At 40.4% G+C, this 15,235-nt stretch overlaps 2 protein-coding genes across 2 annotated transcripts in view; one reads left to right on the top strand and one right to left on the bottom strand.

Annotated features, from left to right (window-relative positions):
- Positions 1 to 15,235, top strand: part of LOC140924747 (uncharacterized) — a 32,436-nt gene that overhangs the window by 13,278 nt on the left and 3,923 nt on the right. The window contains exons 6-17 of the mRNA XM_073374754.1: positions 61 to 169; positions 810 to 877; positions 1,667 to 1,729; positions 2,393 to 2,449; positions 2,564 to 2,632; positions 3,043 to 3,159; positions 12,192 to 12,326; positions 13,275 to 13,331; positions 13,438 to 13,500; positions 13,840 to 13,959; positions 14,561 to 14,632; positions 14,803 to 14,874. Of these exons, the coding sequence (XP_073230855.1) occupies positions 61 to 169; positions 810 to 877; positions 1,667 to 1,729; positions 2,393 to 2,449; positions 2,564 to 2,632; positions 3,043 to 3,159; positions 12,192 to 12,326; positions 13,275 to 13,331; positions 13,438 to 13,500; positions 13,840 to 13,959; positions 14,561 to 14,632; positions 14,803 to 14,874 (1,002 nt within the window). The remainder of the gene's footprint in view (positions 1 to 60; positions 170 to 809; positions 878 to 1,666; positions 1,730 to 2,392; positions 2,450 to 2,563; positions 2,633 to 3,042; positions 3,160 to 12,191; positions 12,327 to 13,274; positions 13,332 to 13,437; positions 13,501 to 13,839; positions 13,960 to 14,560; positions 14,633 to 14,802; positions 14,875 to 15,235) is intronic.
- The window catches only part of LOC140924748 (monocarboxylate transporter 10-like), an 11,290-nt gene continuing 153 nt past the window's right edge, over positions 4,099 to 15,235 (bottom strand). The window contains exons 2-4 of the mRNA XM_073374755.1: positions 7,910 to 8,161; positions 5,687 to 6,237; positions 4,099 to 5,159 (exon numbers count right to left, since the gene is read on the bottom strand). Coding sequence (XP_073230856.1) covers positions 4,464 to 5,159; positions 5,687 to 6,237; positions 7,910 to 8,150 — 1,488 coding nt within the window. The 5' untranslated portion in view covers positions 8,151 to 8,161 and the 3' untranslated portion in view covers positions 4,099 to 4,463. The remainder of the gene's footprint in view (positions 5,160 to 5,686; positions 6,238 to 7,909; positions 8,162 to 15,235) is intronic.

Genomic DNA, 15,235 nt, shown 5'->3' with positions numbered 1-15,235 from the left:
GAAATTTCCCCTACTTGCTGGTGTGACAGTAATTCATGAAAGTGTTGTTTATATTTGCAGGACGGTCGGTCGAAGAATACGTCAAGCGGTGTTCATTCCCACCCAAGTCATCCTCAAATGCCTTCTTCAACTGAAGAGTCGTTAAAGAGGACTACACATAACTCTAAAGGTAGCTTTAACAGTAAATTACAGCTCCTCGTTCTTTCTAGGCTGAGATCAGTCAGACAACCCCCGAAAGCTTCATTGTACTTTTGATTCACCCGAAAGGTTTGCACTCTTATCTTAAGTGCAGGCGGTTAAGCCCTCTCCCAAACGCAAAACGATAAAAACTTTATCATTTGATAACTTGTTTACTATACGACACTGCAACGTTCTCACTAAAACTCGTAGTTAAGTGACGCCGGCTACCACGTTTTCCCCCGAAAATGACGTTGGTTCACGGGCGCGCAGTACTTAGTATTGAGAAAATCTCGACCTCTTAGTTGTTCTCGACTTGAAAATCTGAAGGTCTCTATTGACGCGACCGTTAATGTGTAGGGAGGCAACTGACCAAGTTTGTTCAAACTATCCGTCGGATAAGTATCAGGGAAACCAATTGTGTTATTCACTGCAAAGAGATTAAATCAGCAAATAGCGCGTTATACACCATTTGAACAACTAGGACCCGTCAGTCCTGAATCATGGTCTATTCCAAACCTGTCAACATAAAGTGGCATTAACGTGCCTTGATTTTCCTCAGGTATCACGTATTTATGAGGGGTTTTGTTAATGTGTTTTAATGTTAATGGCGTCTTGTTGAACTTCTGCAGATGGTAAAAAACGCGGGCCATTTGCAACGAAGTTTGTGGGCCACAAGGGAGCAGTGTGTGGCTTAAAGGTACCGTAAGTCAAAGTCAGATTCTTGAGCAGTTGAAAATAGCAGTCACTGCTGATACAGTAAAAAACCCGCGTATAAGAAGCTCCTTTTAAGTGTGGCGAAATAGATACTTGTATTTTGGGGTACTCATTGACAATTTAGGCTAAGCAGGTTCTTAATTAGGTTCCTTATTTCCTAACATGTACAATGGTTGCTGACTACTGGAAAAATAACGAAACTTTGAGTTTGGTCCTTAAAAATACGTTAAATATTCACAACTGTACATTGCAAATCTGCCTTATGCGAGGCCCATGATGACAATTACATGTACAGTCTGTACAATATATTAACCTGTTTTTGTTGTAGGAATTACAGTAAGACTTTTATTAGCAATTACAGTTGGTCACAGCATTTTCTTGTAATATAAAAGTCAAACTCGTTGGTTAAAATGTTTATCGTAATTTAGCTGTGACCCACAGATAAGAACCTGCTTGATCTTGCTTGGCTAAACAGGTTCTTGTATTTTTGAGGGGTATTAAAGTGGCAATTTTCAGCGAGGAGGTTTTCAATCCACTAGTTTTCTATACGCGAATATTTACTGTATTACTAATTCCCTCTCGAAAGGATTATAGTGATTAAACTTAAAAGAGAATTCATCTCAGAAACGGTTTTGAATCCTTAGTTTTAGGGCTGGAGCTCAGAATGAGATCAATAATTTGGTCAAGTGATTTTAGATATTAATTAAGGACAAAAGATGATATTTATCAGGTGTTATGAAACGATCTGATTCTACATAAATGTAATTTTCAGGTGCACAACGGTCATTTGTTTACTTGTTCAGCGGACAAAACTACAAGATCATTTAGTATTCAGGTCAGTACACCCTGTGAACCCAACCCGGGTAGCTTCCGTGGTGACCACTGTCTATTCTTTCTTTACATTATCTCTACCCCATCAAACACAGAGGTGTCTAGAGGCTTATTCAGAATGGGCAACCCTGGTTGTTTACCATTTACTTGGACAAACCGGTCGGTTCATGGAAAAACAAAACTCGTTCAAGATTAAAAAAATTCCCGGGTTTGTTAATGGTAAACAACCCCTTGCTCGAAGGAAATTTCTAAGACCATAAGAAAAGCTTCGTTGAAAAAGCTTTCTCGGCGCTGCAGCTTGCGCTCGAAAAACACCTCGCAGAAGGAGGTGTAGTGGGGTTTGAATGTTTGCTTTTGGGCTGTGCCCCTTGGAAGGTTGCATGCCAGGAAGATTGTAGCCTGTTCCAGGCTCCGAGATAGTCGGGTCCGCTGAATTGAGAAAGCGCAAACACGAAAATAAAACGGGAGTAAACTGGGGAGAGCTTTTTCCCGCCCCGCCAACTTTTCGCGTGCCTTTTTACTTTCGCGTCTTCCCCACTATCTGAGAGCTTGGAACAGGCTAGGAAGATTGAAAACAAGACATCTGTGTGAACTGTCTGAAATGTAACTTGAATCTTCGCAAAACTAATGTGCGGTAATTTCTTTCATTTATTTTCGTATTTTGTAGACTGGAGAATGCGTCAAACTTTACCAAGGGCATCATCAAGCAGTTAATTGTGTTGAGGTTTGTACTCACATGTCAACACGCTCAACTATCACTCCATATATGATCGTAGCTATTTTTTTTATTTGTACCAAACAATGTAATTATTCGCTGTTTTATTGACCTTAACAACAGGTAACCGAGGATAGTGGTCGACTTTTTACCGGCTCAAATGACCAAACAGTGCGAAGTTACGACATAAAGGTAGCTAACACAATTAACGTAGCCTGCGAGCAAGCTTTCTCTGCATTTTTTGTTTGTTTGCTTGTTTGTTTCCTTCCTTCTTTCCTTCCCACCCCCTCCCCTCTCTTTCATTTTTTGGCTCGCGTTCCATTTCTCGAGCGGCCAAAACCGAAAATCCCGTTCCTCGGTCTTTTTTTGCTCCGAAACCAAACGGAAACGCTTGCTACGCAGGCTATTTGTTTCGTATTTCCACTGAGAGAACTTGCTTGTACAGCATTAGTTTGTTCTTAATTTTTTTGTGAACAAGACGTTCGCTAGAACATACACACGCACGCGCACCTACTCAGCGTCACGACTCAGTAGCTACCAGATGTACCATTACTAACACACGAAAGCTAACTGTTTTTTTTCCCTTTAATTTTCATTTTCAGACTGGTGTTTGCACGCATAGGTTCACGTTTGATGGACGAGTGATGTGTCTTCACGCAGCCTTTGATCTACTCTTTGTCGGATTAAACACGGGCATAGTGGCTTCCATAGATCTTTTGGTAAGTGTGGCCACGAGGTGAACACTGGGTGGGTGTTAAGCTTCGCGGATGCGTGGAGCACGCGCATTTTTAACCCTATATTTTAGACTGTTAAGGCTCGCGGGAGCGTGGAGACTGCGCAGTTTCAACCCGTTTAGGCGACTTACGATAATTCCTCTTCCTTTTTTGTACTCAATTCTATTAGTCGTTGCCAAACGTGGTCAAGAAATGTTTGTTAACGAGTTACACCGATACGAAACACGAGACATGCTTGTCATTTATAATGCTTGGTGCCCTCATTGTTAGCTCTTTTAATGAACTGTTAATTGAATGGGAGTCGTAGGTTTATCTCGGATTGGTATTGGGCTCGATTTCTCATTTTTTCCGGCCAGCGGCTGGTAATCGAGCCTCGGTCAGGATAAGATTCTAGTAAACAGCCCACCTACCTCTCCCTTGAACGAACGCAGAGCAAAATATTGGGTTATGTAAGGGGTAGGTTACACAAAGATATTTGGATCAGAATTAAAATTCTGGTAAACTGCCCACCTACCCCTTCCCCAGCCAACTTTTAAACTAACTACTTTCCGAGGAGAAAATGTTGGTAATGGGAATCTCGCGAATTTCGCGTGAGTTAGCGTTCGAGAACGAACAAACGAGAGTAAGCACTTGAGAGGGGGCGTGCGAGAGCGAGCGGGACACGCGAGAGAAAAAGTAGGATATAGAAACTTCATTAGATCAAGAAGAACTCTTTGGAAAGTAAGTAAGTTCTTTCTCCATGTCAACGCTTTATCGTTATGTCCCTGGCCTTCGGCCATAACAAATTAACTGGACCAATTACATTGCGTTAGCGATCATCAAATCCCTCCTCATTTTTATTATAGTAATCAATATACACGCGTTCGGCGATCTCTGCAGATTTAAGCGGACCATTGTGGACTTAGCCTTAGATAATTAAGCCCCTCAAATGCCAGTAATCATCCGCAAGAATTTTCCAACTGATATTTTTGATTTTAAGCCTGATGCAATTTTCTACAGGTTTCAGTGAAAAATTGTTCTCTCATCTAATTGTGGTTTTACAAATGTTTTTTGCAAATAGGTGTAGAAATGTTGGATCACTCATTAGTCTTGAATTATTGTCAGTGCCAGTTTAGACAATGAAATCGGCGCAATGACGGTGCTTCTGTGACACACGCTGATTTTCCAACGAACTTGCACCAAAATTTTATAGCAAAATCAGAATTTGACGACATTTTTTTTGAAACATTTTGTAGCGTCATTTCGTTTGTTAAATACTTAAAGAGCTGGCCTAATTACTTTAGATATGGTCAAACAACGCTTAGTCTTTCCAAGTAAATGCATTCTCCGTTGCTTTCAACGAGGTAATACGGAAACCATAATGTAGAACCGTGTCGCTGCGCTTGCGAACTGTCAGCGGTTGCCATGCTTAAACTCTGTCTCCGGCTCTGTCGGTCATCTTTGTTCAAAGGACTGGTATCAGATGTTGAAGACGGCATTGTTATTTCCTCCACGTCGTGGGCTTTGGCGTGTGGAACCCAGTTTAGCAGAAACATCACGGCCGTGGACAGTATTGTCACTGCACCCGTGAGAAAAAACGACGTGCTGTAGTCTTTAGTCGTGTCAAAGAGCGATCCCGCAATGGGCGGTCCAAGCGTTTTTGGAAATGCCATTATGCAATAAAGCGCGCCTATAGCGCTACTGACTTTGCGCGGGCCCACGATATCTCGCGTGATCACAGGTACAAGCATTTCATAACCACCGTCGAGCACGCCGAATGCAGACGCATACACGCAAATCCATTCGTATTTTTTTGCCATGGTAACAACGGAGGATGAAATTGCTATCGAGAGCAGGATAAGTTGGCAAATTTTAAGGCGGTTAAACTTCGGAAGATCACATACAGCTCCAAATATTAGACTTCCCAAGAGACCCCCGCCGGCCATGTAACCTGTTAGAAGGGAGGCTTGGCTCTTGCTTGTTCCTCTGTCTTCAGCAAAGCGCACCTGAAAGGGAGTCAAAACAGACTAAAAACACTTCTAATAACATAATAACCCTCTCACTGCCAAGAGTGATCACCAAGTCAAATTTTGGCAACCATTTTCACATTTCATTAAGTAAAATGCCGAAAAACAAATGGCACCATGTGAAAGTATTACCAAAGAGGCTTCATTAAAATGGTCACACCACAAGATTTCATTCATCGACTCAAAAGAGGTAGTATTTTACACCAAATAATTAGTACCACGTGTACCATGTTTTGTGGTGTGAATGTGACGTTTCCTAATCAATTTTTTTTTAAAACAAATTTGCGCAAATGTTTCAATCTTCAACTGAGCTTCTTGCCATCTTAGGCCTATTGCTGGTTTGCACGTGACGTCACGGCAGCCATGTTGGTCAAGAACAAAAGCATTTCTCTCCTCTGGGAACTTAACTCTATTTTCATGGAATTCTTCAAGAAAAATTCTATTGTTTTGACCCCTAACATGGCCGCCTTGTAACGTGGTTGGAAACCAAAAATATGATAACTTACCAAATGGACGAAAGGCACCAAAAAAACCAACATAAAAATGCAAAGCGAGGCGACCCAGATGGCGTATCCTCTGTTTCTAAAAATGGCAAAGTCGCACATCTTTTTCTTGTTCAATTGCGATTTTTCCCTTTCCACTGGACGAAACGTCAGTGCACTAAGAAACATTAGACTCTGAACGCCAGCGAGAATTCGAAATGTCACCGCAAGTCCGTATTTCGACGAAAGGGTTTGTATGAAAGGGCCATATGCGAGGGTACCAATAGCTGCTCCCGCCAGCGCCATCCCAGATGCAAGGGCCAGGCGCCTTCTGAAGTACTTGGTTAGGATCACAAGCGAAGGGAATAAACCGAGACTTGATCCCAGGCCCCAAATCACACCATATGTAACGAACAGAGGTTGAAGTGTTGTTGCAAAGGAGCTGGCGAAGAGTCCTGCGGCCGATACAAATGAGCCCGCAATCACCACTACTCGACTTCCGTAACGTTCAGCTAGGGTAGTGCCAACAGCGGCAAATAAGTACATCATGCTGGAAGCCAGTGAAACCACCCAAGCTGCCAAAGAGTATAATAAATATTTTACCCGACGAAAATATCAAATCACGTCGTGAAAAATACTGAAAAGCAACTGGTTTCGTTTGAAAGAACTTACTGACACGTGAAAGACCATCGAAGTTATTTATGCGGCTTAACATTTGGCATAAAGCCCTTATAACCCAAAACATTTGAGGAGCTGGGCAAGGTCTTCAAAAGCTTTAGTATAGTTCTCAAAGAAAGTAAGATTTCAGTGGTAAAGATCAAATCCTTCCGAAAAAAAAGATTTAAGAAAAACGAAAGTACCATATTTATTCGAATAAGCACCCAGCCTCGAATTAGCGCCCAGCTCGAATAACCGCTCATCCTAAATACAGAAAAAGTTAATAAGCGCCAGCCTCGAGTAAGCACCCACCCCTCCCCCTCCCACTCAAACTCCAATAAGTACCCACCCACACCCCGCCCCCTTCCCCCTCCCTCCCAGTTGAGAGAAAATGAGATTGGAAATGAGCACTTCTCCGAAGACGAAGTTTTCTTCAGAGTATTTTACAGAAATCTTGCTTTGTTACATCTTTGCGTTTTGTTCTTACAATTCATTGTTTTGTTGCAAAATAATAATACTACACTTGCTGAAAATGGTGAAAATTTAATTAGCGCCCAGCCTGGAATAAGCGCCCACTCTCAAGGTCCGTAAATTTAATAAGCGCCGAGAGGCCTCTTTCTCGAAAGTTCCGGTAACTTTTCGGGCCTGGAAAGCTGTCTTGTGTTTGAAGTGTTTGTATTCAAGAGCAAAGTTTCAATAATTTTGAGAATAATACGATGAAACTATCAGTTGAGGAAGCAAAATTGACTGGTTTGTGCGCCAGGAACTGTGCTTCTATTCAACTGGTTTGGATTTTAAAAGTTACCGGGTCTTTCGAGAAACAGGCCCCAGGGCGGTTAATCGAATAAATACGGTAACCTTAGGAGCTTAGGTAAGGTGAATTCTTGATTGTCGGTTCCGGAAGTCTGTGGGGATACCTGCTTAACACCAGGTTTTTCTGAAAGACAGCGACAGTTTCTATTTCATTTTTTTTGTGTGTTATGTCATTTTATTAGTTTTTGCTTTGTTTTATTGTTTCTTTTTTATAAATGACACGAACATCGAGACATAAACACGTTGTAATCCCGGTGCAAGCGAGAATTTGTTGCTCACGACACTGAATTACCAAGAACGGTATCCACTTTATTCCATTGTCCAAGAGTAATCATTGTCTTTGATTACTCTTGGATTTAAATTTTGCCGCTCGGAATTAAGCGGTCTTATAGTTTGTTGCATCCTTCCTAACCTTAAAAAAAGCCAAAGCCATTCTATTTTTTGCTCTCTCAAGCTAGCTGTTATTCTGGAAGTTTCTGACTTAGGTATACTATATTATGGCTTATAGATGTCAGAAATATAAGCTGAGAGTGAAAATAATGTACTAACGCTCTTTGTTAACGTAGTCGAGCATGATATGAGAACTGTTGGCCGTCCTTATAGTATCGGATCGCTTCAGTGTGAACTCTCTTAATTAATTCGTGGCCAAATAAAATGTAGAATTTGTGCCTCATTAAAAGAGTTGTAAATTAATAGAAGTACAGTAAGTAGAGGGCATTTTTCGAGTCGACTTTTGTCAGCTGTCTGGCATAAAGACACAGCATATCTCATCCATACCTGTTTCTCCTCTTTGCGTGGAATATTCCCAAAGAAGCTCAGAGTATACCACTCCAGCCGAGTTTTGTTGTCCAATGGTTAGAAAATTTACCACAAGCGCGCCTAAACACACTACCCAACCCCAGCCGCCATCTGGAGGAGTATATCTTTGCTCCGGGCTGTTTGTCCCGCGTTCTTTGTCATCGTTTGCCACGGAATCTGCGCTTTTTGATTCTGGAGGACCTATCGCCATAACGGTCATGTGTTTTGGTTCTGAAAAAAAAAAATGTACATGCATATTTACTGTTTGACCTTTTTTTTTTTTTTTACATTGCATATCCTTTTCGTAGCCGGTGCAAGGCCATCCGCTCGGATACGTCATGTTATCTAAGTAGAAATTAAGTTTGACCTTTGTAAGTCTTTGTAGGTTAACGGAAATGTCGGCTTTAATCTAGTTTTTCTAAGAGAAATTCAATTCTTATATTATATTATTTCGTTGTTTCGAAGGCTAGATATATGAATTGGAGCTATTGTGCTATTTCTATTCCAAATTTATTATCATTTTCCGCGCTGATGTAGATGCCGCACGCGGTTATAGGGCTGACATTTAAGAACAATGCTGTGGTCAGTCTGAATATGTTTTTTTTTTTTTTGACAACTTCCCTTGTTCTCGAAAATACAGTCAGCCCCGTTAACACGGACATTGGAGGGCCCTAAAAAGTGTCCGTATTAAGCGGGTTGAATTTAGAGAAAAGATAAGGGCTTTATTTCCTCAGGGACACAACATACTGTCTGTAATAGTGAGTTGTCCGTATTAAGCGGGAGTCCGTAAAGCGTGGTTCGACTGTATCAAGGTCATTACTCGCTCAGAAAAGCATCCGTCTAGTTCAGTCGTTTGATGGAAATAGATAAGAATGGGTGTTTTATTGGACTGTGAAAAAGGCTATATCACGAGGATATTGCTGCTTTAGATCAATTCTCGGTTTTCACTCACGTGAGAAAGCAGAAATAAAAATGGAAATCTTTTAATACAGAAAAACTAGAATCTGGGAAATGAAAGAAAATAAATATTCAAAAAGCCTTGCCAAGAAGCAGGTCTGTGCAATAGTTCATATGCGAGATATTCGGAAAAACGTTTTACCCAAATTTATAAAGCTTTGTATGGAGACGTCATGTTTGTGTCCCTTTCAGGAGCACAAATACGGCCGCCAGAAAACAACAGAAACATCTGTTTTTGAGTTTTCCTACTTGTGCGTGAATTCTTCGCTTGAGGGACTCATAAAGGTTAAAGTAATATTTAGTCTAAGACAAAGAATGTTTAGATAGCAAATTGAAAACGTATAGGAATAACACATGAGAATTTGAATTTTGATGTTAGGGTTTAAAGGGTTAAACGTTAGCCGTAGCAGACGGATAGAACGTGCATTCAGACGAACTACGCTCAGCCAGATATCGAACTTTCCATGAACTTTTATAAAACAGAGTGGTCATGAGAATTAAGGACATGATCATACAAGATGAATCTACATTGATACTTCAACAAATTCTCCCCACTACTTCTATTGAAAAACGAAGCAAAATGTCCAAAAATCCGGGATGTTTTTAACCCACATAAGAACTTTATAAAGACTAGAACTTTTCCCGGACGCCAGCTAAATGCCGCGTCACGCAAAAGCCTGGAAATTCAAGCGTCCTGTATCGCAAAACAAAGAACCCTTTTGAACCGAAAATTTGTTTGTTTAAAGGTTTTAAGGTGCTCTAATATCACTTCTCAAACTCATTAATAATTCATTAAGAAAATACAAAGGAAATTAATGTTTAATGAGTGTTTGGAAAAACAAAACACGTACGTTTTCCACTCCCGGGTTTCTCACAAAAGCCGTGTTACTACTTTTTTTCGCATTAGTACGAGCCTTTGCCTTTTTTTTTTAAGGCCAAAACAACTTTATTAGTCTTATGGATATTCACGTCCAACATCTCGCCTCACTTTGCCGAATTTGCGGGGATGAAATTGAAGATCATAAGCGCAAGGTAGATACTAACCGCTTTGTTTCTGAAATTCACTAATCTGGAAAGATTTAATGTTGTTGGATTCTCCAAATGTTCATCCGCCGTTAAAAAACAATCAAAGAAACCAGGCAAATCTCAATTGTAAAGGCTGTATTTCACTACTCATTGAACATGCACTGACTATCTGGGATAAAATTAAAACATTGCAGGTACTACAGCAAGCAACACAAAAAAACAAACAAGAAAAATTAATAAATTTGAACCACTTTCTATTCTTGTTATGATGTCTGGTTCTTTGATTCTTGTCCTGTAGAAGTTAATAGGTGGTACCAATGCTGTTTTGTACGATCGCAACAAATTTTCACACTCTCTCTAAGGCTAAATTTACACCGGACGAGTTTGCTTCTATCAAAAATCTTGCAAGCCATGCCAGTGAAGCCACGACCTCTGCGATCGGTCCGGAATCAGTTCGCATTCCTTGCAATGATTAATGCTCTTATTCTCTTACATGACATGTTTTCTTTGAAATATTAAATGTGAAACCTAGACGAGCACTGTAAGCTCATCTTTAATTCTGTCCGACTCCGTCCGTTGTTTTGAAAATTTTTGATCACTGGGGCGATGTTTTGATTTGTTTGTTGATAAACACAAGCGCGCCATCTCATTGGTTAAAAAGTGGCGCGTGACCAGTTGGCCTTGTCCTTAAATTTAGGGATATTCCGGACTAGTTAAGAAATCAATAGTTTGGGAAACTGTTACAAGATTCCAACGGTTTAGACCTCTTAAGACTTGTCCGGGATGCCAGCCACGAAGCAATACGCTTAAAGTCGTAAAAAGCAATATTGGCACTCTCAAAATGACATTCTCTGGCTAGGAAAAATATTACGGTTAACATTTTTGTTGTGACTATGGTTAACTGAATATTTTCATTTTCCTTTTTTTACACCTTATCCGTAAAACAGCCAAAAACTTAATCGTGACGGTTCACTTAAGCTTCACGTATACGGCAAACGACAGATTCAAGCTGAAAATTTCTCAAAATAGAAAATGAGCAGATAAAAACGGTCAAATAGCTCGAATTCTGTTATCATAGGACTGTCGTAGGGGTTGGAATGTGATTCGGGGGTGAAATTACAAAGTTTGTCCTTGACCCTTATTCCAGTCTGCGGGTACAACTTCCGTTTATTCAGCGATATTTCGACTGCTAAAACATCCGCTTGTTTGGCGGCATGTACGGCTGTCCGGGTTTGACCTTGGCATCCGTTAACAGTCTGTGTAAAAACGAGGGAAGTCTTTCCTAGTTAAGCTGGGGGCGGCGTCTTGGTGTAGAAAAGGATTAGCGCATATTAACGTAAATTCAATTGTATGGCTGGTCAGTTAGCTAAAAAATGGCTACTTAACCCTTTTAACCCGAATATCAAAATTGAAAGTCCCCTATACCCTTACCCTTACACATTTGCTATGGAACTCGTAGTGAGAAGTTATCAGGATCCGGCTTCTGAAGTTATTAAAATATCAATCAATTAAATTCGTCTTATGTGACATCAGTGATTTTGACACAAATAGTTATGGTGAGTCCTGGGACTGATCTTGTGAAAAATCATGAGTCCCTGTCCATAACCGATGAGTCCCAGTTCAAAAAAAAACAACAACAACAACAAGGAACCCTAAATTGAAAATGCTTGGGCCTTTATGTAACCAGACAAGTTAATCTGGAGACAGACACCAAAACTCTTTATTTCTATTTTCCTTCTCTATCTTTAAAGCACAAAAAAGTCTAAAATAAGTATACAACTTTAAACAACAGCCACAGAAATCACACGAACAGGATATTCTACCGAAAAATCTTCAAATCGATCAATCCTTCTTTTCGTCCTGTGGGACGAGTGACTTGAATTATTTTGCGTCGTAACGATTTTTAGGCGTCAGGGACGTAGGACGCAGTGGTAACAAAATCACTGTACGGTGTGATCACTTCTTCAATTCTTGTCACCAGTCTGTTTTATAGAACATTGTTGCTGATTACTCTCAGCGCTTGAAGGGTAAATGCGCTTGGTTTGCGCGCGTTTAATGTGTGAAAACCATTCCTTAAATAAATTTGATTGACATGTGATTGCCAGTGTGAACGCGAGCCTACCCTTGGCGTTCCCGTCAGCCGTATTTACCCTGTTCCTCCTCCTGTTTGAACGGCTCCCGCACAGACCATCGTTATTCTCGTGCTCATCAAAATTAACCATCGATGTTACAAGTAAATGGATAAGATTGACATCCATAATTCCTTATTCTTTCCTAGGCTAACCAGTTACTTGAGCGGTTACATTGCCACGAGCCACGTGGTGTCAGCTGCTTGACCACGGCTACCGAAGGTCAGCGCAAGTTGCTGTGTTGCGGTTCATTTGACTCCACCATAACAGTCAGAGACTATAAGGTACTTTTCTTCGCTATATCACGTGATCTATATGACAGGTCAGCAATTTAAATTGGCCATTTCTGATTTGTCCTTAGCCTTTTTTAAAAAACGAGGTTACGTGTTAAGCCTTTGATGGGAAAATAATTATTTATTCTTATCGCTGACCAGAGGAGCCCGCAATCCTAATCTCCAGGTTACTGTTACGAGTGCGCGGGACGTATGTTTCTAGCATTCGTTTGGAACTACACTAAGAAGAAATGGATCGCATGAAACTCAATCTGATCGCACGCGTTTTGGCCTTCTATCTGAGTACGCGTGTTTTGACCTTCTATCACGTGGATCTTGCGCAAAGCACAGCACTGGAGCAAGAACGTTCTGTCGCATCTGTCTCGCCCGTACTCTCCAAACTTTTGTTGTTACTATTTTAAATAAACCTTATTTTCACATGACAGTTCTTGCAGTTTGCTACGTTTTGAAAGTGAGGATTAGTGGGCTATGTATCCTCCAAACATCCAGGAAATCTAGTTTCAGTATTAGAGAGCTGTAGATTTGAGGACGAAAACGAGTACGAGTACAAGATTTGACCTTAAAGTTTTTGCGCGTGTTCTTAAAAATACACGCCGGAAAGTTTCATTTTACTTTTTTTACCAAAAAAGTTAGCACGGTTACTTATACTGAAGGAGGTTAAGCCCTCTCCCGATAGCAGAATGATAAAACTTCTTACATTTGATAACTTGTTCCTGCCACTACGACGTGTCGCTAAAACCCGTTGCAGAATGACGAACGGCTATCACGTTTTCCCGCCAAAATGACGCTGGCTCACGCGCGTGCACCACTTCGTATTGAGAAAATCACGCAGTCGTACTCGTTCTCGTCCTCGAATCTTAAGCTCTCTATTAATTTTCAAAAAATTGGTGTTCGTTATTTTCATTTTTAATACTTTTTTTTTTCTTTCGATTTACTCAGACTGGTCTTCTTATTCGAACCTTTAACCATCACAACATGACGGTTTTATGTATGCAGGTATGTTGTGTAGTCATCATATCAAATAGAAATTTTCTGCTCTGGACTTAATATGATTCCTATAGTACTGGGTCAAACCTTTACTCATCTTTGTATTTCATTGCAGGTCGTGAATAATATCTTGTATAGTGGATCCGCTGACATGAACGTGCAGGCTCACAATTTGAGCGTAAGTCATCGCGAGCGTAGTAGAAAATAGTTTAAGAAATAGAAACAAATTGCGTTTCCATGTAAGCGAAGTCTTGTAGACAAGATCTGTTCGTATTTCCCAAGACTATTAAGCCCTTTCAGCGTCTTCAAATACGTAAAAACGAAAGCGCAGAAAAAGTTTACTTTTTCTTTTATGAGCCATAAGATTACGGTATAGGAATGTAAATTGTGACCTCGAGCAGTTATTGAATTTCTCGTCCTTTCTATCGTCAGCGAGTATGCAAAGCTCTCATGTAAGTCTTTAACCACTAGAATATTACGTAACACCAATGGCTATTGTCATTTTGTATATTTCCAGACTGGAGAGCTAATACGAAGCTTCCATGGTCACACTCGGAGTGTCAGCGGTCTTCAGGTGGTCGGTAGAGTGCTAGTCACGTCATGTTTGGACAAACTTATTCGCTGCTATGACCTAACGGTGCGTAGTTTTGTTGTTTGTTGCTGTCGCCACTTGCATTTGAATATCTTATGGTATTAAAAACGGTGAAAAAGTGATATCACAAGAAGAAATTTGCTCCTCGTCATTATTGACGCTGAAAGCGGTTTTGAAACGTAATTTTGCCAATTTGAAGGAACTGGCGCCAAAGTATGAAAAGTGTAGAGCGTTTTCACTCACGTGACGGAAGTGACGTCATGCGAAAACGCTCAATAAACATGACCGCTTAAACAATGAAAGGTCTTTGAAAAATCACATGAAGTACAAAAGAAGACATGGATAGACTAAATTGAGGAGTGCTTAAAAACAGACTATTGTTGGAGTTTTAATAAACTGTTCTTTGAGTCAATTTTCCAAAGTTTATCTCTATTGTTTGAATCTGGAAAATATGACGGGGACTCAGTTGATAAAATTGATATTTTGGAAGTACTAAACAAATTTACCGCAGTCCCCTAAAGAGCTGCTTCCTACAAACTCTATCACATAGACTTGTATGTATGTTCTTGTAAAGAGACTTTTGATAAACAAACAAGCCTAATCAACAATCAGTTATTGATTTTTCCTCGTATATTTACTCTTGTAGACGGGAGAACTTCTCCAGGTGTACGGAGGCCAAATAGACATGATCTTCTCTGTGCTGGTCAGCAATGGAAGAGTAAGTTTTTAGTTGTGTATTTGTTAGGGTAACGAAAAACAGTTGATTATGTAGCTTGTTAACACCTTGCCATTTTGCGCATTATTGTGTGTCGAGGACATTTTAAACTCAGAAAAAAATATCTTGATAGTTCCACTTTAAATATTGACTTTTGCTTTCCTGTTAATCAGATATTCAGCGGTGGGCGAGATGGCTCTGTTGTGGCATCTAAACTGGAGTTAAGGGTTTACCACCCGTGCAAGGTAACGAACTGCTCCCTCAGTTGTTCTTGTACATGTCTCATTTAAAAATTTTCAGGTTTTTTGCTTTCCCTTTTGATAAAGGCTACATCAAAAATGGGATAACGAGAAAAGGAAATACTGAGGGTAAATTCCCCCTCCTCCTCCTCCTTCCCGTCTTTTTGTGCTTCCCCCCCTCTTCACCTTGTCTCCCGCTAGAGTGTGTTCATAAGCTTTCGCTTACTGATAATTTGTGAGCCAGCTAATAAAGCATAAGAGCCCCCTTCCCGGTATAGAGGATCGATCAATCTGCCCACCTACCCCTCCCCTAAGTCAACATTAACACTTACTTCTCACTTAGGGCAAAATGTTGGATTACGGGAGG

The sequence above is a fragment of the Porites lutea genome, chromosome 14, assembly GCF_958299795.1.
Source record: "Porites lutea chromosome 14, jaPorLute2.1, whole genome shotgun sequence".
NCBI classification, from domain to species: domain Eukaryota; kingdom Metazoa; phylum Cnidaria; class Anthozoa; order Scleractinia; family Poritidae; genus Porites; species Porites lutea.
This window is presented reverse-complemented; position numbering and strand designations above follow the sequence as displayed.